Source organism: Enhydra lutris, unplaced genomic scaffold, assembly GCF_002288905.1.
Source record: "Enhydra lutris kenyoni isolate GAN:26980312 unplaced genomic scaffold, ASM228890v2 scaffoldscaffold11, whole genome shotgun sequence".
Classification (NCBI taxonomy): Eukaryota; Metazoa; Chordata; class Mammalia; order Carnivora; family Mustelidae; genus Enhydra; species Enhydra lutris.
This window is the reverse complement of record NW_019154095.1, coordinates 6,150,369-6,175,079: the sequence shown is the minus strand read 5'-3', so window position 1 is coordinate 6,175,079 and position 24,711 is coordinate 6,150,369. Positions and strand designations below refer to the sequence as shown.

The following is a 24,711-nucleotide window of genomic DNA, read 5'->3' as shown; positions in this document are numbered from 1 at the left end:
ACGTGGTTTATACCACATGTCACTCGCCCCAGGAAAGATGCAGATTCAAAATTCCAAGTACAGTTTCTACTGAGCGCATGTTGGGGCCCCACAATAGTAAAGTCAGAAAATTATTAAGCCAAATCATCATGAGTTGGGAATCACTCCTCTTCTGAGTTATGTGGTATGTAAAACAGCATCTCTGCAAACTCAGCTGTGGCGATTTGCTACTATGTTTTCTGTAATGGGGATGTTTCAGTAAACCACAAGCAGCTGAAAATGCAAAGTAACTATAAAAGCTAGGAGGGGAGAGCAGCCAGATTTTATTCCTCACCACAGCCCAGGAACAAATATTTCCTCCCATCTTCCTGCTCGCCCACCTCTGATGACCTCTGCTGTTTGCTCAAGTGCTGCAGTTTCTCAAGGTGGTCATGAGCTCTCCTCTACTACCTAACACACCTCTATCTTGAATGTCACAGAGAAATTTCAACCAACACACCCCTGGTCCTTGTTTGCTTAATGTTATCAGCCATCTATGGGTCAAGGTTGAAAATCCTAGACTCCTGTCTCTCCCTTCATTGACATTCCAACTTCATGATACAAGTGATTCCCTTAGTTTTCAAAAAACGGTCAGAGAGAGGAGACCCTCACGCCCCAGAATGTTTACCGTTAAGTTATACTGCCCGAGATTTCATCAATTAGAAATCTGTTTGGGTTAACGATGTCATTGTATACAAATACATCCAGGAAGGCTGGAAAGTGAACTTGTTCACTTCTCAGTAGGAATTAGTTAAATCACTACCTCCTCCACTCACCTAACAGGGGTGGGCAGGATTAAAAGGTGGTTTTGATACTGACTCCTAGAGGAAAAACCAGGCTAAGGCAGCATAAGGACATAGGTAACCTAAGTGCTACAAAAGGGAGAGAAGTGGAAAAATTCGGAGACTTAAGAAATGTCCTTAAGGGGCGCCTGGGTGGCTCAGTGGGTTAGGCCACTGCCTTCAGCTCAGGTCGTGATCTCGGGGTCCTGGGATCGAGTCCCGCATCGGGCTCTCTGCTCGGCGGGAAGCCTGCTTCCCTCTCTCTCTCTGCCTGCCTCTCCGTCTACTTGTGATCTCTCTCTGTCAAATAAATAAATAACATCAAAAAAAAAAAAAAAAAAAAAAAAAAAAAGAAATGTCCTTAAGACAAATTTGGTTCATGTGGTTGTTGTGCTCACAGAAGAGGAGTAAGAAATACATTCTTCTCTTCCCCATCTATCCTCCTGCATATCCACTTCCTACTTTCAAGACACAGAATCCAGACTAACACTAGTACTAATGATAACATCTAAACACTCAGCATTCATCGGTACAAAACACACTGCAAGACCAACTGTACCAAAGGTGAAAAGGCTTTTGAAGGTTAAGAATCCATATAATTAACATGAAAAAGCATATCCCAAAATTTAAACATCCCACCAAGAAATTTCTTCTGAATCCCCAAAATCTGAATAACAAGTTGTTTAAGAACAATGTAGAATATAAAATCTTAAGACTGTAGAAAGAGCCTTGAAAGACACCTAGGAGAAACTCTTTCCATATATACTTTTGGGATTTGGGATATATGCAAGTTATTCATGTGTTCTATGCAAACAAAACTCAACTAACCAAATGGGGGGGGGTGTATGTGTGTGTGGGGGGGTGGGGGGTGTATATTCATCTACTAAGAAATCAAGTTCACTTTATGAATATAAAAATAAATCCAATCATTATCATTAAAAGATGTGGAATCTTTTCCTTTATAATCACTATAGAGATCATTAAAATATGACTTTCATTTGTAATCTTGTTTAATACCAAATAACCTTTACCATTGGGAATAACTTCTCCATCTTTCAAATTCTCTAATACTTGCATATGAATTATCTAGACTGTATCTTCCCTATCTAAGCTCTGTTAATGGAAAGGGCTAGAGCTTCACATCAACCTTCTCTCTCCTTGTATTTATCCCAATACTTTGGACATTGTAGGTGAATAGCAAACATTAAGGGTTCAGTGAAATAGATGAGCAAATCAAACAATCAGATAATGGATGGGCTGTAACACTTTCCTTGCAGCTAACCTTCCGGTTAAAGCTGACTGATCTATGCTGAGCTGTTGGGATTGCTGACCTCCAGCAAGTAGACTGGCAGGCTGTGGGGAAGAGGGTTGAGAAACACTCTTCTCAATACAATACTTGTGTGTCACTTGAATTGTTAAAAGGAGAAATCATTGCTCTTCAATTTAAAATATTTAAGAAATACATATATAGTGTGCCTAGTTACTTGATATAATAGTAATTCACACTTTCTCTTGAAGAAATCCTCAGAATATGCAAAATATTGAATATCTAAATGCCTATGATTGGATGGGCTTTAGTTCTTATTAAATATATATGAAATATTTTTTCAGATTTTATTTGAGAGAGAGAGAGAGAGAAAGAAGGAGGGAGCACAAGCAGGGGGAGAGCAGAGGGAGAACAAGAAGCAGGTTCCCCACTGAGAAAGGAGCGGGATTCGGGGCTCAATTCCAGCACCCTGAGATCATGACCTGAGCCAAAGGAAGATGTTTAACCAACTGAGCCACCCAGGCACCCCCATACTGAGCCATACGAATCATTCTTTAAGCAGACAGTACTATGCTTTTCTCTACAAAGCCAGGATGCAACCTCATAATCTTCCCAACCCAGAGCTATGGGCAGTGACCACAGACCAAGGGAAGTCAGCACAGACACCATGTGTTCTATCACCGGATGAATGCAGTAAGACAGAACAACCTATCACAAAGGCTGTAATTTAAAATACGTACTTCAGCACAGACTACAGGATACAAATATGTGCACTCATTCACATCCACCCAAAACACCCGCTCCAGGTTAACAAATACTGCATCGAGACAACTCCTACAAACCCTTCTGCTCAACTCTTATTAGAAATTCTGCTAACTGGCAAATGGATCAAAGAAATGAGCTATAATTGGTGATGTCATCAGTTTGTTAATCTGCATAATGGATGTCAGAAATGTTTCTCCAGTTAAATTCAGATTCAAGAAAACTAGATTGGGGCGCCTGGGTGGCTCAGTGGGTTAGGCCGCTGCCTTCAGCTTGGGTTATGATCTCAGGATCCTGGGATCGAGCCCCGCATCGGGCTCTCTGCTCAGCAGGGAGCCTGCTTCCTCCTCTCTCTGCCTGCCTCTCTGCCTGCTTGTGATCTCTGTCAGATAAATAAAATCTTTAAAAAAAAAAAATGAAAGAAAACTGGATTGGCTCATATATTACAGGGGATCCCTCTCCCCATTCATGAATAACCCAGTATGAGCTGCAGTCATATCCCGGGGCGGGGGGGAGGACATCTAAGACTTGATCCCTAAACGGCCCTATAGAAACTGCAGGGTCAAAGGATATCTGGTGGCCTGATGCTGACAAGTTTACGGAAACATATAACCTAGAATTTTGTCTGTGGCTAGTACACCTTTCAGATAAGGAATGGAGGGTTCACCTGAGGGGCAAGACCTGGAACTTGAGCACAGAGGTCTGTATTGTAGACAGTTCTCCATCTGCTTGTCAGTCAGTGTAAACGCTGTGTGTCCGAGACTACAGGAGTCTAGTCTAACTTCCACCAACCTCTCATAGCTGGTGACTCCTCCCTGTGAAAAAGAAATCTAATAGTTGGCCACGGCCAAACTGCCGAGATCCAGCACATGTCTGTATTGACGTGCAAAATTTTATCAAGCACAGACAAGATGAAAGTCGTCTATTAAACCAATGGATGGACAAGGTGATGATGTGGGCATGAGAAGGATTTCCTTCTGCTTTGGCCAGAGGCACCCCTGGAACCATCTCAGTCGCCTGGGTCACTGAGAAACAAGCAGGACCCAACCGTGCACTGATTCAGCACGTCCGGTCAGCTTCTATTTACTCGGCAATTAAAATCAACCTCAGGAGGTGGTCTGAGGAGCTCCGGGAGCAGTGCCATGGATGGTGGAGAGCCATCTCAACAGGTGAGTAACGTCAAGAGCTTTCTACAGTTTCTGTCCTATGGTGTCAGAAGCTAAAACAAGAAGCGCGCTCTCCACTCCCGTGCAAATGTGATGTGGCCATATTTCCTGCACTCAAGCTACCGGTCCACATTTCCTAGGCCTCCAGGCAAGGACATCCATGCAACGGCACTACTGAGGAGCTCCCGCCTAATCTTCACTGGAAGTCCTTCATCTGCAACAGGTGAACACATTGAAAACCATGTATCAAGTGAAGACTAATGGATACATTTCCATAAAAGGCCTCTATGCAATGAACGTGCTCAATGAAAACCATCTGCTTATGGCCTGGTAACAGTATCTGGCAGTGCGTATCTGTGTGAAAAGGCATTTTCAAAGGAAAACACCTAAAATTTTATTGTACATCTACCTCAGTAAAGTTTGATGATGGGAACACTCAATTTGAACCCCAAGTAATGTGAAAAGTTATTCCTTTCCCAAAAATAGAATCCCGTTCTTCTAATTAGACTTATATTGGGAAACACACACACACACACACACACACACACAAAACAACAACAACAACAACAAAAACTGCACTCAACTTTGTGTCCATAAAAAATTTTGTAAAAAATGTCTTTTTTTTCTCTTTAGGTCATTACCTACATATCTTGATTTGCCTCCTGGTTCACAAAACGTGAAATAGTTACTATTTGATTCATTACAGAAAAAAATCATTAACCCACCCCAAGTGGATTATATTTAAAAATGAAGTTAGATCTGTTACTCTGTTGATACCAATATGGAATGATCTGTTATTTAGAAAAAGCAAATCTTAAGGGGTGCTTGGGTGGCTTAGTCGGTTAAGCACCCGACTCTTGATTTCAGGGTTGTGAGATGGAGCCATGTCGGGTCCGTCTTGAGCGTGGAGCCTGCTTAAGATTCTCTCTCCCTCTCCCTGTGCCCCTAACCCAAGTCTTTCTTTCTCCCTAAAACAAATAAGCAAATCTTAGTAAGATAATATAATCCTGTATATGCAATAAAATCACCTTGAAACAGGTACTTGCACTGTTGTGCACGCATGCGCGCGCACACACACACATGCACGCACACACGCACGCAGTGCCTGGAAGGAAATGGAAGCACCATTTCTAGCAGACACTCTGGTTTGTTCTCCATGAAGCATCCCAGGTGACACAGAAATCAAACCTGGCGACTCCCCTCCGTAAAAAACAAAAAAACAAAACAACAACAACAAAAAAAAAAAACAGTGGTTTCTCATCACATGTAAAAGGAGAACCAGGGACGCCTGGGTGGCTCAGTGGGTTAAGCCGCTGCCTTCGGCTCAGGTCATGATCCCAGCGTCCTAGGATCGAGTCCCACATCGGGCTCCTTGCTCGGCAGGGAGCCTGCTTCTCCCTCTGCCTCTGCCTGCCACTCTACCTGCTTGTGCTCACTCTCGCGCTCTCTCTCTCTCTCTCTCTCTGACAAATAAATAAATAAAATCTTAAAAAAAAAAAAAAAAAAAAGGAGAACCAAACCACTCCAAGTCTTGTCAGGTACTCGAGCCCTGGGGTCTGGCTCCTGGCTGCTTTTCTAACTCAGTTGTCCCCAGCCTCCCTTCAGCCCAGTGAGAGACAGCCTCAGCGGCCTCGGCGCAGCTCCTGCAAGCATTTTCCGCAGGACCTTTGGACGCGCCGTTTCCTCAGGCTGGAACATGATTCGAGCAGTCATAGGGCTCCCTTCTGCCCGGTGCCAGGCCTGAGATCTACGGTCACCCCCGCTGACTGCATAGCTGTGGTTCTGTGTGTCACACGGCTCGTGAACTGACAGTCACAGTCACCTTCAACTACTGTGCCTTCCTCACTAGGCGTGACATCTTTGAGGGACACACCTGGTCCCTCCTCTGCCATCTCCCTGCAAGCCAAACAGGTGCCCAGGACACAGCACGTGTCAGGGGGACCAACAGGAGGTAAGCCAGCAGGAGGACGGGAAAATTTCCTCTCTTTAGCAACTTCTGTTAGTGAGCATGGATTTGCATATTGTTTATAAAATGAGAGTTTATTTTATTTTATTTTTTTTTTATTTATTTATTTGACAGACAGATCACAAGTAGAGAGAGGTGGAAGCAGGCTCCCTGCAGAGCACAGAGCCCGATGTGGGGCTCGATCCCAGGACACTAGGACCATGACCTGAGCCGAAGGCAGAGGCTTTAACCCACTGAGCCACCCAGGTGCCCCTAAAATGAGAGTTTAAAAAGAAAAAAATTACTGGTAAATTTGATTTCAGAGATTATTTTTTTTTTAAAATTGAGTTTCTCCCTCTACTCCTGTTCTATTTATTAGTGAATCTCTGTAACTCGTTCTTGTGACCTTAACTGCATCCTACCCACCTCAGAGCGACAAGTGCAATGAGTACAAGTTGAACTGAAACAGGACTGAAAGCAGAAACTGAGAAAGGACTTTTATTTCACCACAGAAGATCTGGAGGTGTCACGTGATGAACAGGGTACTTTTACCGCTCCCCATCTCCGGCACATCCGATTGTCTAAAGGAAGCTGCTGGCTCTACGCCTCTCTCGGAGGCAGACTACCAGACAGAGGTGGGATACCAGCTGCGCTGATCGTAGACAATCTGGAACACCAGGGGGCCTTGATTTTATCACGCTAAAACAAAGGCATCAGATTTAGGCTAGACAATATATATGTCTCTCCTGCCCTAAAATGCAATGATCTTCTGTCTCTGTGGAATGACATAAAACAAGGCAACTCTAAAACATATCTTTGTATTAGACCACACAGAATGTCTGTTCCATCTGAGTAAAATTTAGTGCCTGCAGGGCCTGAGCTGCACCCCACTGCATGATAGCCCCCACCATGTGATGCAGAAATCTGAAGTCTCCCAGAAGGCCCAGTGCCAGCCCCTCATGGTCCTCCACGTGCCCCAGACCCCCGGGGTCCATGGACATGGGGCCGAGTCCTAGAACATCCTGCTTCCACGGAGAGCTGCACTCTTTCTTAACAACATTGGGGTTACAGGGTGCACCACACTGTCTGAAACCAGACTTTTCTCACTTAATTTATATTTATACACCATTAAATATTATTCAGAGGCTTTAAAAATAAACAAGATAAAAACTGAGAAAAAAGAGAATGTAAGCTTTAAGAACAGGATATTCTTAAATACCAAAACAATTCTATGTATCTACTGATTTATATTAGAGTCAACATGATTTTAAAATAAGTATTTTGAAAATACATACTAAGCCTAACCCTACATAAAATATAGTTTGTCAAATTTTATATATTTTCAGAAAGCTAAGATATAAAAAATAAGGTTAAAAACATACAAAATTAATTCTTCTGTGAGACTATTTTAGGGAATTTATACCCAAGGAAAAGATACACATCACAGATTATTTCCACACCCATAACTTTTCTATCTTGAAAAGGGAGGTTAAAATCATGGTGAGAACAGATAAATAGCGAAGAATAAAGTGGGTTTTACAAAAATTTTAACCTAATCTTTGGGTAAAGATGGCTAAAGTTCAAGATTTCATCACTTTTGACTGCTGACATTTTTTTTGTGCTTGTAATCAGAGAGTGTGCAATGTTTTCTACTGTTGCTACTTTTGATATAATTACTACAATTACAGAATTCGTTATGATGGTCACAATTAAATTACACACAGGAGAAAATCTATTTAAGTGATATGCTTAAAGCAAAATAACTAGAAGCCAAACAAGGCCTGTTATAATGAACTTCTTATCCTGAGCAAAGATTTTTTTTTTTCTTTATAACTAACATTGACCAAAGTTTCTTCAAAATAAATACTGATACTGTATTTCCACATTTACTGTTTTGTACGTTCTCTTTTCTTGGTGGAATCAATGCCTACACTGCCTTCATCTCCCTTCTAAAGAAACAGCCTCAAGCCCTCTAGCAGAACGCCTCCATGCACGAGGTCATGCATCTAAGAGGCCCCAGAGACAAGGACGTGTCCGCTCCAGTCGACTCTTCCCGGTATGCATCACTTGCTCTCAGCATCTGCGCAGAAAGGCTTGGGAGAGACGCATTCTTAACAGCAGATTTGACCCAAGCACTTAGAAATTCCAGAGCGGTAAGCCACCTATCCCTACAGAATGCATCAATGGAAAGTATCACACACACATTCTTTAAAATTAAAAAAGGAAAAACGGAACTATTTTAATTATGGGAAGGTGGTAATGACATTCCAAAAGGGACGCACCAGCACACATCCCTGCAACAAAGGAACTTGTAAAGGAGGTTCACATACTTCCATCGCATCCACTGGATGGCTGTTCCTCTGCTTCTGTAGCTTTGTCCACAGTACAATCAGCCACTAAATCAAGCTCATGGTCACGCTGCATTTCACCGCCAGAGGAGTTCCACATTCGAGAAGTGCTATCCTCTTTCTGTCCACTTCTCACATCCAGCAATTCTTGCATTTCTACGCTGCTCCCTTCCAGAGGAGTGAAATCGCCTTGAAGTCCCTCCCCTCCACGCCCCTGTGGCACAGCGGGCTCACCAGCCACGTGAGAGCGGCATCTCCCACCTGCGTGCGGGCCTGCTCTTCTGTGGGCACCAGCCTGTTGACAAGGGCCTGGGGTTCCTTCGGCAGCACACGTTCCCTCCGAGGTCAGGCAAGCCCACATCGCGTCTGCTGCTTCTTGTGGCGGTTTCTCGAGACTGGAGCTCGTTTTTGCTGTTACATCGGTCATGTCGACGGACCTGGGATTTTTACCAATGCAGGAGAAGTCAGCCGTGTGCAGTATGTTTCTTCTCTCCGTCTGGGAAAGACCACCGCCGCGGCTGAACTGAGCCAGGCCTGCAGATGGCTGAAATCCGGGAAGAAGAGCCTCTGAACTCCTTTCCCTAAGGTTATCAGGTGAGAAGTAATCATCGTACGAGGACACCCCGCAGCCCGCAGTCTCGCCAGCAGGCCCAGCCGGGAGCGGCAGGGGGTGCCCCGACGTCCACAGCCGCACCCGTGGCCTGCCAGGCTGCCCACCGCACCTCTTCTTCTTCAGTCTTTCTTCGGGGGGAGCCCCCGAGCTCTCCGACCTTCTTTTTCTCTTGGCTGAGGAGCTCTCAGATCGTGAATGTCCCGAAGGGCGGCATTTGGTTGCAGATAACATAGGAGACAAGCTGCGTTTCTCGTCAAACACCATTCCGGCCGCTCCCTCGGACTGCTGCTTGTGGGGGGTGACCACCTCACCCGCGGGATCTCCTTGCCTACGAGTCTTTTCTTTGGAAGGACTACCCATGGGCTTCTGAGGCGTTAACGGGTGGAGGTAACCAGGAGATGCTGAAGAACGGATGCTCCTTGTCTTCAGCGCAGGCGAAGAAACACACACACTTTCAACTTCATCCACAATTCCTCCCAGTGTCGCTTTCTGACTTCCACTTCTCACCTTTCCACAAAGATCGTCAAAAGATGAGTTCAGGTCACCAGCAAAGGATTCATCTGGAAAGTATTAATGAAGAATTAACTTTTTAAATGGTTTCAATTATTATACAAGTAACTTCTGGTTAACCGACAAAGCCATACTTCTTAAACACAGCTATTGGTTAAAAAGAGCACTGACCGCATCCTGGTTACTCTCATTTCCACCTGAGGACACCTGTCGGGCCAGCATTTCTCACTAAGGAACCCGGCATCGAGGGGAGAGCACGGGGGCTGTGGGGAGCTCACCTTCTGAGCAAGCGTTCCTACACATGTGCGCTCTCTTCCAGGAAGAGCATCCACACTCTGTCACTACATTCTCAGGAGGTCAATAATTCTAAAAGGAAAGAACTAATGCTACCAACTACGTCAAGTTCTAGCCTTCCACAAGTCCTAGCCCACGTGACTCCCCTATTCTCCATGCAGGTCCTCACACCGCATTTATACTCAAAAGCGAACCATCCGGGAGAACTTCAGGTTTGGACTGCCCACATTTTATGTATTTCTTGAGAATACTGCTGGGCTGCCACCCATCGCCGGAAAGCTACACACATGTCTCTACCTCCAGGCCTTGCCTTCACTCCACACTTTAATCTGGATCAGTTCTACTCAAAACCCACCTTGGATGTCAAAACTCTCTGAATCTTCCCACTCACCGGGTCTAGTTACACACATCCTCTTCCATTACACAGAACTCTGCCTCAAGTTCCCAAAAGCATGCGTCCTAGTATTATTAGTATTTCTATCTGTCCCTCTCACTAGGCTAGATGGTCCCAGCGCACAGGCACTATTTTCTGGAATCTGAGGCCTCTAACCCAAAACTACTACAGGCTCTCCTTCTGAAGAAGAACGGAGGTAACCAGCAGGGAGCAGAGGGAAGCCCCTGGTGGGAGCGGCAATGACCCCACACCAAGTCATGGAGCGTGTCAAGTGAGGCACTAGAAATACAAGACACGTTTAGCGTGAGCAGCTGCATAAGTTTCGCACACTTCTCAAGAAGCTGGCAAGCAAGTGTGCTGTCATGAAGCAGCAATTCTGAGGTCAGGCTGTCTAATTTCAAATCCCAGGCTGGCCGCTCACAAACAATGTCAACTTCTGCAAGCTGTTTCACCTCTCTGGCCTAGTTTTCTCACGGACACAATGGGGGTGACAATGGTAGTGAGAGAATTAAATGAGGTACAGTACATAAGACACAAAGACCAGTGCCCAAGACGGGAAAAATGAAATCTGTGGTAGTTACTACCACTCGTGTCAAACTTACATAAAATAAGTGCATCAGGTAAAAAATAAAAAGACGAAGATTATTTAAGACAGATAGGTAAACAGTTTCCAATACACAACAAAGAGATTGTTAAGAATAAGCCACACTTGAACAGGAAGCTGCGATTTAAACTCTTGACACCTTCCTACCATTTGTCATCTGTCACTGCTGTGGCTTTCAGATCTATGCTACTACCTATGTGGGCCCTTCTACAGGTGAAACTGAGTGGTCGTAGCACATTTCTCAAATGTACTCAAAAGAAAGCTATATAAGCAGGAAAAAATATCACTCGAACTGAAACTAGGGCTCCCACATTTAAAATGTATATATAATATAAAACCCTAATTTTATTCTTTCCAGTGCTCTGCTTCTAGACAGAAACCCTGCCAGTTATCTTCTACATCTCTACACACCTTACTGACCCTCTCAGTCACGTGTTCCATTCTGTCTTTACCCATGGTGTGAAAGCAGCAGCTCTCAAACTGTTCTCAGTAATACAGTCTATAGCATGTAATTTAGTACACAGAACATGACTTTTTTTTTTTTTTTTTTTTCAAATGAGCAATTGAGTCTGTGCCAAGAAAGCAAATGCCTAGGAGAAAAACTACAGGGGCCAAAAAGGAGGTTTAAATCATGCAATTTCTCATGCCCTAATTGTATTATAATACCTATTTTTTATTTTAATATCTAATTTCATGAATTCTAGTTTTTAACCAACTGTTCTTGATATCAGAAGAAACTCCAAATAAGAAATTCATCATATTCTCACAGTTTAAATTTACCACAAAAAAGAAAAAAATTTTACCTGAGCACAATGTGTCATGTGAAATGTTCCAAGAAGCTTCACCTGGGGAGTTGGCTTGGTTATCAAGGGACTTTTCAAGCATCTGTGAAGCTGAAAACATAATCGCACACTTCATCAGACACAATTCTGACACGCTAGTAGATGAAGCCCATGGTAAGCCTCCTCATTCTGGTTTTCCCCACACATATCTACACCTGGTGCTTCTATCCCAGACCTACTATAAAACAGTAAGCACAAAAAACGTACTCAAATCTATTCCAGATGGTGAGATTCATAAAAAATAATCTACACATATCAGGTTATAAAAAGGATTAAATCAGAGGATAATTAAGGTTAGAAGAGCTTTTGAGGGGTGCCTGGGTGGCTCAGTCAGTTAAAGCACCTGACTCTGGGTTTCAGCTCAGATCATGATCTCAGGGTCCTGGGATCAAGCCCCAGGTCAGACTCTATGCTCAGTGGGACATCTGCTTCTCTCTCCGCTCCTCAGCCTCCCACCCCACTCATGCTTGCTCACTCTCTTTTAAATAAATAAAATCTTTTAAAAAAATTTTTTAAGATAATAGAAATAAAGAAAAACAAAAACCAATGCATGAGATACTTAGTCTAATGTAGATTCCCTCAAAAGAAGAGCCTGATTTATTTTTTTAAAAAAGAAAACATCCCAGGGGTGCCTGAGTGGATCAGTGGGTTAAAAAGCCTCTGCCTTCAGCTCAGGTCATGATCCCAGAGTCCTGGGATCGAGCCCCACATCAGGCTCTCTGCTCAGCGGGGAGCCTGCTTCCTCCTCTCTCTCTCTGCCTACTTGTGATCTCTGTCAAATAAATAAATAAAATCTTTAAAAAAAAAAAAGGAAAAAAAAAATCCCAAAGATATTAAAAATTACAAAGGGGCTATAAAAAAATAGGATTCTCAACCTATACATACAAAAACTACGCATCCAATATGTGCTTAAAATATATGTTTTAAAACTATAAACTCAATATAGGCTTTAAAAATCTCAATGATGTGTAAGATTTTCTGGAAGAAAATATTAACAAACTGTACCCAGATGTAGACAAAAATCTGTTAATCTGTTGATTTGTTAAGACAAAAATATGTAAAGAGAAAAAAACCTTTCCACCACAATTCACTGACCAAGCAATTTGCCTCATTTTCACTTTATAAAACATGAGCACTTACATGTAAGGGAGAGGTTCTCCCTTTTCTCCTTCATCTCCTGTAATCTCCTTTGCATTGCACTACGCTGACCGCTGCACATTTTAATGGTGGGACTATACATCAATGAGCCATTAGATTCAAATAAGAGAACAGGTATATCATTATCTGAAAATAAACAAAAATTTATTTAGCTAAAAAAAAAAAAAAAAAAGGCCAGAAGGTTTAATATAACAATATGATTTCTTTTGAGGAACACCCCCCCACATCCACCCCCCCAGTCTTCCTTGTCCCCTGCAACAACATCACCTACTACTACCAACAGTCTTATCTTCACCCTGTCATCCCCACGAGCACTAACACTGGTGCGGAAACTGTTGGCCAACGTTTGCTGAGAAACGTCCACGCGCCGGGCACTGTGCTAATAATAATAAGCACACTATGTGCACTCTTTCATTCAACCTTTCCCAAACCCAGTACATCAGCTTATCCATCTCCCCATGTAAAGATGAAGAAACCAACACACCAAAGTTAAGTACCTTGTTTATACCCAGGATCATACAACGAGTGAGAAGGTAAAGCTAGAATGCAATTTGGTTCCTAAACGCTGACAAGAGGGGCAGAATGTACCACCCCGAACATGCCACTTTGGCATAAGGATTATTTTGAGCAAAATGCACTTAAATCACAGAAGGTGAAAGAAAGGTGTCAGGATACCCCCCAACCCCTACTCCAAGCTTCTTCCTAAAGGCAGGAAGTACAACTCCCCTTTGAAAGACGCACCCCTCCATATTATCACCAGAGATGGGGAGCTGATGCCAAGAGAATTCTGTAAAACAGATCTTGTTAAAGGAACGCCCACCCTACTTTGGTTCCCCTTATGTCTTACTTTTCCACAACTGCCTCTCCTATTCAACATAAGCACTAAGGTTTTACTTCTTTGGGATTTTATCTCCTATGAGACCCTGCTTGTCACAAAAAACTTATGCTCTTCTCCCATTAATCTGTCTTTTTATAACAAAGCCCCAGCTAGGAACCTAAGATGGGCGCAGAAACAGTTCTGCCTCTAACCGTGTTTACTCTAGGTCTCAGAAACCACTACCACTAGCCAACCCTCTCTGACCCTCAAAAGACATACACATCAACTTTGGGGTCAGGAGTCCATCAGCCATGAAATGATGGCTAAACTGGGTGTGGGTGCACAGCTACGTGTTTCTGAAATCCATACCTCGCATTTGCTCAAGGAGAACTTCAGGGCTCTGACCACCTCCCCTCACCCACCAATAAAAAGACCAAGAATCATTCAGTATCTTCTCCTTTGCAACTCTTAAGCCTGAACAGCTCAAACTACACATCTGCCAATATGCAGATAAGCCCGATTTACGCGTAATACCTTATATTTGTAGTGCTTAAAAAGCAATTTTTACTAAGATATAAATTTAATCCAAAAAGATAAAAATTTTTTTCAGTACCATTTGCCAAATCTTTTTAAATACACCATTACTGGTGTAGGAAGGCCCAAAAAGCAAGAGTATAAAGCTGACAGGAGAGTGGTACAAGGCTGACCTGAGGCTGAAGGGGACACCAGACCACAGAGGGCATGCGGTGCTGGAGGGCATGTCAAACATACGGTTTCATCTGAAATGCTTTTCCTTACGATGACCTGAGGAAGGGGAAGCCCTGGATGGGGTGTGCACCTGACTTGTAGTTTACACCCTTGACTCAAGTAAGCTGACGGATGGTAAAGGACACAGCGCCTCTAGGGCCCAGTCACAGAGCCACTAGGAGGGTTCCCATGGATTGATGCTTAGAGAAAATCAGTGGAGGATCCAAGCAATCATTCAGAAGCAAGGGTAAGGATCGTGGTGCGTAACTGGCATCAGGCAGAAAGGTCAAGAGCTACTCCACGTGTCTGGCCAGAGCAGCAAGGAGACCAGTTAGTGTGAGGCTGTTAGGGAGGGACCAGCATGGCACCAAGAGAAAGAGGCCTGATTATCAGGCACTGGGATGACTCAGCACAAAAACAAAGGATAAAGGCAATGTTTTTTTGGAAGTGATCTGGCAGCACTACCTATACAAGCTAAATGTTCTCATCAATTTTGTTGCATTACCCTGACAGATTTAAAATAAAACTTGATAATTCTGCATGAGAAGTTTCAAAATACAGAGCAGAGAATTCGTGACATGGCAAGAGACACTACAATAAAAAGTGGAGGAATGAATGCTTCTTATTTCTATGCTATGCATTATAAAGTCACCGAAATTGCTTCCATGTACCAATGATGTGCTGGGATTGGGCTGAAACACTGAATTTAGGTAGTGAAGAAGGCAAAAAAGAGAACTACAAAAACCCATATGGTACTTTAGAGTTTCATGATCTTCTAAAGTATTTTTATAAATTAAAAGGGTACATCTAGCAAAAAAAAAAAAAAAAAAATCCAATTTTAAAAATGGGCAGAGGGGGGCACCTGGGTGGCTCAGTGGGTTAAGCCGCTGCCTTCGGCTCGGGTCATGATCTCAGAGTCCTGGGATCGAGCCCCATATCGGGCTTTCTGCTCAGCGGGGAGCCTGCTTCCTCCTCTCTCTCTGCCTGCCTCTCTGCCTGCTTGTGATCTCTCTCTGTCAAATAAATAAATAAAATCTTTAAAAAAAAAAAAAAATGGGCAGAGGATCTAAACAAGACATTTTTCCAAAGAAGACATACAAATAGCCAACAGGTACATAAAAAAGAGTCAGCACCACTCATCACGAGGGAAATGCACATCAAAACCACAATGAGATTCTAACAGTACACTAGAATGATTATTATCAAAAATACCAGAAATAGGGGCACCTGGGTGGCTCAGTGGGTTAAGCCTCTGCCTTTGGTTCAGGTCATGATCTCAGGATCCTGGGATCGAGCCCCACATCGGGCTCTCTGCTCAGGGGGCGCATGTTTCCCTCTCTCTCTCTGCCTGCTGCTCTGCCTACTTGTGATCTCTCTGTCAAATAAATAAATAAAATCTTTAAAAAAAAAAAAAAAGACCAGAAATAACAAGTGTTGGCAAGGAAGCACAGAAAAGGGACTCCTGTGTACCGCTGATGAGAATGTAGATTGGTGGGGCTACTGTAGAAAACTCTACGGAGGTTTCTCAAAAAAATTAAAGATCAAACTTCCCATTAGAGCCAATAATCCCAGTTGTGGGTATTTATTTACCTGAAGGAAATGAAAACACTAAAGAAGAAAAAAGGAAAAGACTGATGCAAAGAGATATCTGACCCCCTCCTGTTCACTGCAACATTATTTACAATTAATCACCAAGACACGGAAACAACCTGCATGTCCATCTACGGATTAATAAAGAAAACGTGATGTGTGCGTGCGCGCGCACGCGCACACACACACACACACACACTTAGAGGAATACTATCCAGCCATAAAAAGAACAAAACTTTGCCATTAGTGACAGCACAGATAGACTGTGAGCACATTACACTGAGTGAAGTAAGTCAGAAAAAGGTAAATACTACACAATGTCACCTGTATGTGGAACCTATAAACAAAACCAGAGAACAAAAACTAAAACAACCAAGCTCATGGGGAGAGAGAACAGACTGGTGGCCATCGGAGGCCCCGGAGTGGGGGATGAGTAAAATGGTTGAAGGGGTTACAGAGGTACGAACTCCCAGTTATAAATGAGTGAGTCAGGAGATGTCATGTACGGCATGGTGCCTACAGCTAGTAACACACATTTCAAAGTAGCCTGGAAACTGGGTCTTAAAAGTTCCATCATAAGAAAAAAATTTTTTGTACATGATACGTATGGTGATAGATGTTAACTGGACTTATGACCATTTCACAACACACACAAACGGCGAATCATTACATCATCCACTGAAACTAATATGTTAGGTCAATTATATTTCAAACAAAAAAAGAATAGAAATGACTCTATGATTAAACACATAAGAACAAAAATTTCCCTATTTTTTTATTCCAGAGAATCAGCCTGTTGCTACCTAGAACTGAAACGTGTAGCTAACTGATCTCCCAAGTTCACTATGTGATTCACAGCCTTGTGCAAAATACAACCATAAACAAGTGATTGTGCCACTGTTCAAGTGCTTTAAGGTTTTACAAGTAATTGAAGACAAAGAAATAAAGTATCTTGAAGCCAACTAATGCCTACACAGAGAAAAAGAAAATACAGAATCTATATAAAATACAAATAATGTCTATGTAAAAGCATCAGGGAACTACTAAAGAGACCAGGACCAGAAGAGTCAGGATTCTGGAGAGGAGGAGCACTGAGAAGCCAGCTGACAAGCAGTGGATGTTATTACCCCCAGGAGGATTGATCATTAAAGCGCCTGGGGCAAGAGGAGGTCCAGTCTCTGACCAGGCAGAGAGCAGTTGCTGAGAAACAGACAGACAAGCTAAGTGTTTATCAGTATCAACAAACTAAACAGAAAACCAAAGGCTCTGTGGCACCAAAATCCATTAGGCAGGGTGTAGTAGAAAACCGTTCCTTGAATGCATGTGATTTTATCTTCAGAAGAGTTGCCCAATCTGAAGCTACAAATGGCAGGATACTAAAAGTTAAACTGAATTCTTCTGTAAAATGGTGGAAAGTTCTCTGTGGTGTATTTTCACCAGGAGATGAAAATGAGAGATCAGGACGAGTCAGGGAAAGGTCCTAGTTATCATGCCAGGCTCTCAGTGGAAAGGTCTAGATGGGGGCACCTGGGTGGCTCAGTGCGTTGAGCATCTCACTTCAGCTTACATCAAGATCTCAGGGTCCTGGGATGGAGCCCCATGTCGGGCTCCCTGCTCAGCAGGGAGCCTGCTTCTCCCTCTCCCTTTGCCCCTGCTCCTGCTATCTCTCTCTCCGTCAAATAAATAAATAAAAATTTTGCACATATTGCATGGAGAACTGGGTGTTATACACAACAATGAATCATGGAACACTGCATCAAAAACTAATGATGTATATGGAGACTAACGTAATGTAATTTAAAAAAAAAAAAAAAAAGGAACAGTCTAGATGGCCACACTCTGGTATCAATGTCAAATCAAAAGTCTATCAAGCCTTACAGGAAAGTCAGTGAATCTCCTACTCAAATCAGTCCAGATAAAGCCAACAAGGCCCCACTCCATCTTCTTAGTAGGAGAACCTAGAAACTTTTTTGTCTACGAAAATAATGTTGCCTAGAGCTTCAAACGTATTTTATAACTAATGACTTGCCTTCAATTACAGAAACAAACTGTCATTTCTACTAAGAGACAGAACATTTATGACAAAAAACAAAAGAAAAAAACATCATACAAAACAACAGAGGCAAAAACAAACAAACAAACACAGGCATTCTAGATATTGCAGATAGAAGCAAAGAAAGATGAAAAGAAAAATGTGAGTGATTTAATCAGAATAACAGAACCTATAAAAAAATCAGAAACCCTGGAACTGCAAAATAAAATAACCAAAATTGTGAACTGAACAGATGGATTTTATAGCAGATTAGACATGGCAGAAGACCGTATTAGTGAACTATAAAATAAGGTCAATAGACAATACACAAACTGACACACAGATGGGAACAAAGATTTCAAGGACTTCTGTGAACTCCGAGTAGAATATTTAAAAAGAAAACTGGACCAATGAACATAAAATTCAAACTGCTGAAGGCAAATAAAGCAAACAAAAGGCAGCCAAAGTTAAAAGAAAATATGCCTTTAAAAGAGCAAAAATACAACCATAGGTTAGTTTGTAAATAGGTATTATGAAAGCCCAAACACAATGAAATGTGTTTCTTCATTTTATTTTTTAGCTTTACTAAGGAATAATTCAAAGTTAAAAATTATATTTAAGGTGAAATAAAGAAAGAATACGTTATCTAACACTTCCCTATTCTAGGTAACAAAACAAAAAAGACCAAGTATTAGGTAAAAACGCAAGTGAGATTCAAAATAACAAAGAAATGAAGAGGGATTTAGTCTAACAGGGCTTAGTCAAAATCTGTTTTTTCCATAATCATTCCTGAAAGTAAAGAGTTTCATCGACGTGGAGAGAGACGGACACTTGCACCCATGAGCGCACACCGTGGCATCCGGCAGCGCGGTCCATCCCTGCAGGCTGCAGCGGGGTCTGGCGGGCACCACTGGCCGTCAGGCGGCTGACACAGGTGCACAGGACTGAGCACGATTTCTGGACTCACCCAGACTGCTCTTCTGCCTTTGTAGCTCTGTAGCCATTTTTTCAAATTTCTTCTGAAGCCTTTTATCGTGTTCCGGTGTTTTAGGAATAAAATCTTTGGGCTGCATACACTTCCGCTGTGCAGAAAGGACATAAAAATGAATACTATTGAGCAGCAGCTGTGTAACAAGACAACCTGTTCCCGACGCTTCTAACACCTGTTACAACACTGCAAGGAAAACCTGCGGACAGAGGCATTCCTCGCGCTGCATGTGAAATGGCAGTGTCTCTTTCCTTCCAGGCTGCAGAACTGAAAGACTAGATACAAGACCATACACCAAGGAGCTACATTTTCTGAGCCATTTCCAGGATGCCAGCAATCTTAGTTTCCAGGAAGGTTCTTAAACAAAATTAGTCGTTTAGTCGTTTTCTTTATTTTTGTTACCCTTACATTATCTCTCCTCTTTCCCCCTCCCCCAAATCATAACATGGTAACAGAGTACAAAAGCAATTATTTTCTAGCTACCAAAGAAAGAAACAAGATTGAATCCTGCTTTGTCTTTAAATCACCGTAATTCTATTCTGCTAGTAAAACCCCAAAACTCAAACTACACAATCAAGGTGTGACAAACAGGATGAGGCCGCAGGCTAACATCCAAAGAACGTCTTGGGTTAACCCTCCCACGCCCATTCCTGTGTTCTCGACTGAGCATCTCGCTCTCATTTATTATTTAACAGAAATGTGTGTGTCAGGCACTGGTCTTGGAAAAAAGAAGATTCTTGATAACAGAAGCTTATCTCTATTAAAGAATGACAGAAAATTAACATCACTAATAAGTAAAATAGAGGCTATGTGTGTCAGGAGGGTTAATTCCAGCAGGCCTGGAACTGGCCTGAACTGTTTTCCCCCTAGTACAAGCACAGCAAGCAATGTCCTACTGCACAATGTTGCTTTGTAACCGCAAGTCCAGAGCACTTGGGAGCATTTGCACTCCCAGGGCTGGTCAGCTCCCAGTGGGAGGGCTCTGCTGTTGGCGGGGGGGAGGTAATGTGCTGACATCAGCACGACCCATGAGTCTCCCCTACGACTCCCTGGTCCCAGGGTGCTCCCCAGACTCTCAAGCATTATCCTTTAGGGTCCCGTGAATCTTCATTAGCGACAACCCTGGCTGACTGCCACCATCATTACAGTACGTCAGAAAGGAGTAAGTCCTGCAGATAGAAAGGAAAGCAGCAGACGAGTGGGAGCAGGACAGCTGACACAGTGGGAAGGAACCACTGCTGTACACAGGGTGGTCAGAGGGGGTCTCCCCGAGAAAGGAATGGCACAAAGCCCTACTCAGGTTAGAAAAAGGGGAACATGCATGAAGTTTGGGGAAAGTGTGTTCCAGATAGAGGGAACAGATATGCAATGCAACGGCTCTGAATTACAAATACGCTTGGTGACTTTCAGAACAGCAAGCAAGAAGGTCAGACTGGCAACAGAAAGAATGAGGGAGAGTAAAGCTGAGAACCTTGTCAAAGAGCCCAAAATAATAACAGTCTGAAGTCATGTTCACTTCGCAACTGCACTTGAGTGAAGGCCTACATTTGTCATGAAATGGTCAAACACACACTGTTATGAGAAGAAGAAAAAAAGCATTATCTCCCAGACAATACATGTAACACAGAACCTCATTTGTACAAAACGTGTGTGTGTGTGTATGCGTGTGTCTGTAATGTATGTGTCCTGAAGACCATCTGATCTTCAAGGACCCAACTCAAACCAAAAACTGCTTATTTTGAAGAAAAAGACATTAAGAGAGGTATCTGCCTTATCTGTGTTTACTCAATGTTTTACGATGGAAATACACTCCTTATTAGTGTGTTTTTAAAATAAGTCCTTTACTTCTAAAAGGGTAGACACAGCCACTGCTTGGCGTATCAGAAAGAGTAAGGACTTAGAAGCTCTAGTTCACCTCTAATCAAAGGGGATCTGAACAGAGACTTGAGTTTGTCCATCACTGCCCTGCAAATATGGCCCGTCCAAGAGGAAATGTCTGAGATACAGGAGTCACCATTTACAGAAAATCTGCGACCCCCCAGGGGAATGTCTTCCTTAACCTACAAGAAATGGGTCTAGTCTTTCTAAGTCAGTTTGGACAAAGTCTGCAAATCTCCTCCCCAACAGGGACCCTCACATGAAAACAAAGCAACACTGACCATTTCCTAGAAAACCTTTTTCCCACAAATAAAGAAATCACAATTAAAACTTTTAAATAATAAAAGAGTGAAAATGTTGTGGATCAAATGTGAACTAGACCTCAAAGGAAAGCCGTGTCTTTAAGTCTGCACTGTGGATTTCCCATAATGAATAACTTACTCAATAAATAACTTGGATATTTCTGCATCAGACTTGAGAGATTTTCCAACTAAACAGCAGAACAGAGGTATTTTGCTACAGATGTAACAAACCAAATTCTGAAGCAGTTCGCAGTGCACCTGCACGTCTGCTGGTCTCTTGGCAAATTTTAGTTTTCCACTGGCCAGACAGAGCTCTTCCACTTCCCACAAATCACATCAAAGCACTCAGAGGGTACACTAAAGTCTATAACTTTCTTAAAAACCCCATGTGGAGAGAACAGTATCATCAACTCCAATACCTAAGACACCTCTTGAATAAATTCCACCAAGTGTCACTTTGCAGGAATAAAAGAACGAATAAATTCCGCAACAGCCACTGTCGAAATCACATACTTACTTTTTTTTTAATTAGGCTCGGCAGGTGTTCCCTCGTGTTCGCCGCAGGGAAGAGCGCTTCATCGACGTGTGCCCCGGCTGTCCGGCACCTGTGTAATTCAACGGACCGAGCAGAATGAGCACTCGTTCCTGTTAGAGTCACACAGCACCGCACCGGCACGTGTGTCGTTAGCAATTTAACAGATGCAAAGGCCACATTAACAGGTGTGACTTTTAAAGTAACTACATTTATAATGAAATACAAAGCGCAATATAAATTCAACTTTCCAAAATGGTTTCTCTACAGTGTTTTAAAGCGTACGAGTAGAACCAAGAGGCAGGTAGGGAAGCAGTTTTTACACAACTTTAGGCTTGTGACAGCCTTCAAACTACGAATGCGGGGCGTACGTACGGTATACGCACACGCGGTTAACCCAACAGTAGAAGAGCAAGCAGGACATACGAGGAGAAATCTAGAGCTAGGAGGGCCTTAGAGAAATTTGGCCAGGAAGATTATCTTGTCCCTAAAACTGGTGTTTCATCAGAGAGCAGGGTGGGCCACACCAGCTTCTCCCGGCCATGCCCCGTGTACCTTAACTGTCTGCCTGCCACCAGTCTGTCATTTCCACTCTCACTAAGCCGCCCGTCACACTTCTCTGTCTTGGGAATCCCAGGACCTACTTCTAAACATTCAGACGCTCAAATCTAAACAATTACAATAATTTTCAAAATGATCTCCTACCTATAGTTCCTACTCTTCTCATTCATATTATTACTGAAAGATTAAGCTTAAAACATTTTATTCATCTCTCCAAAACCCACATCACAAGCCTTCAATCACTCTTGTGTTTATAGAATAATCTCACCTACCTGTTGTTTCAGTCTTTTTAAAATATGGCCCCTAAACACATCTCCAACTGTATTTCATAAGCCTGTCATGTTCAACATTCAGTATGCAAATGACAGTTGAAAATATAATTGGAATATAATGCAAAAAAGAATAGGGCAAATATATCCATATTCACACAGAAAACTCTTAAATACATTAAGAAAAAAGACAAAACTGCAGAAATGTGAACATGATGCTATATGCTGTATATTAATACAGCATTTCTCATTTTAAGCAAAGTCTGGAAGATTACACACCAAACTGACAATACTATGTGTCACTAGGCTAATGAATCTCAAAGTGTAGTTAGAAGACCCTAGGGTCCCTAAGCCCCTTCCAAGGACATGTGAGGTCAAAATTTCGTATCACAAGAAGGCTTCCTTTGCCTTTTTCATTTCTCTCTCATGAGCACACAATGGAGTTAAAGCTAAGTGACGTGTGTGTGTGTGTGTGTGTGTGTGTGATCTCGATACACTGTGGACGCAAACAGAACAGCGCAACTGTCTTTATTAAGCCAGCCATGAAAGAAGTTTGCAAAAAATGCAAAAATTAAAAAACAACCACAGCACAATAATTACGATAAGAGAACAACAAGGTAGGGCAGAAGCTGGAGAGAGCACAAGTGATACTACGGGGGTCGGAGTGGGAGAAGCTGCAGGTGGGAGGTGACCGTCAGATAAATTCTGATGAGGAAGCAGATTCAGAGGATGCAGGTCTTCCGTCTGGAAGACGAGCACAGACGAAGGCGCAGCAAAGCCAACAACAGCATGACAATTCTGGGAAAACAGACACCACTTGGTGGGACTGCAGTGAACGCACTGGAGCGAGGGTACCAGGGACAGAAAAGGGTCACACGGGTCGCCCTGAGGGCTGTATCTGGGGGGAGCCTGGACAGGCCACTCTGCGGGATGTTTTCCGGGAGTGGGACATGAGGGCAAGGAGTCCAGTCAGAGACTGGGGGTGGGAGGTGGGGGGACAGGAGATGCTACAGGTTTCATCGAACCTGTGGGACTGGGTGGAGAACCTTGAATGAGCAACATTTAGAAATAAAAATGGAATGTTCTTGAGCTCTTGTTACAACTGGTGGTCTGAGCACATATGTTTTTCTCTCCTACTCCCAAAACCCCATTCAAATGACAATAAAGCAAAACAAAATGACACAGACCAACAGAAATGAAGAGTAGATAAGAGATGTCTAGGGAACTGAAAAGCAAATACAGAAAAGGAAACCCGAGCCTGAAAGCTGGATGAGGGAGGCCAAGGGACTGAACTCCTCTCCTCACACCTCAAGGGCTCCAGCAACAAGGACAGGTCTGAGGAGCAGCAACTGCACCCCCAACTGTGCCCACAGTCAGGGCCACTGCACCCCACTCGCTCCAGCCACCAAAGCAGGTAACGGGCTCGGATTTCAGACAACTTGGACCAGCGACGCACTGGAATCAAGGATACCAGGCTGAGTTCAGGTAGCACAAAGTTTCACACAAAAGGAAACGTGTTGTGTGCATTTTCAGATTCAGCTAAAACGACTTTCCCAGTCATAACAATGTAAAGCAAAACTGCTGATTTAGCTCATCTGCTGCTGATTTTATTTATGGAATCAGGAGAGAGGCAGTGTGGGTGCAATGAACAGGTGCACGTACATGCGTGGGGTCCCCCAGAACACAGCGCTTGGGGAGCTAAATTTGTGTTTGCAAACTACAAAGTCTAGACAGTGCTGGAAACTGGGAAGTCAAGGCAGCAGCAGAACCATGGTAAAAAAAAAAAAAGGGAATTCAGAGGTCAGGACAGAGCTGCAGCAAGAGGGGCAGGTGGAGAGGCGTTACCCCTGGGGCGCAGGAACTGGGGGGAAGGGGCGAGAAAGGGACCACTGTTTCACTACAAGCCTTGTAATAATAGCTGACTTCTCTCTTTCCTGTGTGTGCGGGGCCCTCTCTCCATAACAGGATGGGAACAGGAAACGAGGCATTCTGATTCAAAGGGCTCCGGCTGGCACAACAGGGAAAGAAAGGGCACCTAAACCAAGACAGAAAATGAAGTCAGGACGCAGTTAAGAGAGGACACAGCAAGTTCAGGCCTGGGCCTAGTTACACTCAGGTGCTGCGCTTTACCCACAAGAATTCACCCAGCAGAGCCCCACGTGTAGGGCTGACACTGAGAGGGCACACTGAGAACAGAGACAGAGACACAGTAAAATTCAAATCCCTTCCAGGGCCCTGCAGGAGCCTGTCCCTGCCTCTAAGCTTCCTTTCCGCAGAGAGCCTACCACTGAT

At 43.2% G+C, this 24,711-nt stretch overlaps 1 protein-coding gene across 2 annotated transcripts in view; it reads right to left on the bottom strand.

The window, feature by feature from the left end:
* Positions 1-24,711, bottom strand: part of LOC111144572 (microcephalin 1) — a 242,617-nt gene that overhangs the window by 191,310 nt on the left and 26,596 nt on the right. For both annotated transcript variants that reach the window (XM_022498928.1, XM_022498927.1), the window contains exons 3-7: positions 21,575-21,662; positions 18,857-18,971; positions 12,686-12,829; positions 11,507-11,596; positions 8,271-9,461 (exon numbers count right to left, since the gene is read on the bottom strand). In XM_022498928.1, coding sequence (XP_022354636.1) covers positions 8,271-9,461; positions 11,507-11,596; positions 12,686-12,829; positions 18,857-18,971; positions 21,575-21,662 — 1,628 coding nt within the window. The remainder of the gene's footprint in view (positions 1-8,270; positions 9,462-11,506; positions 11,597-12,685; positions 12,830-18,856; positions 18,972-21,574; positions 21,663-24,711) is intronic.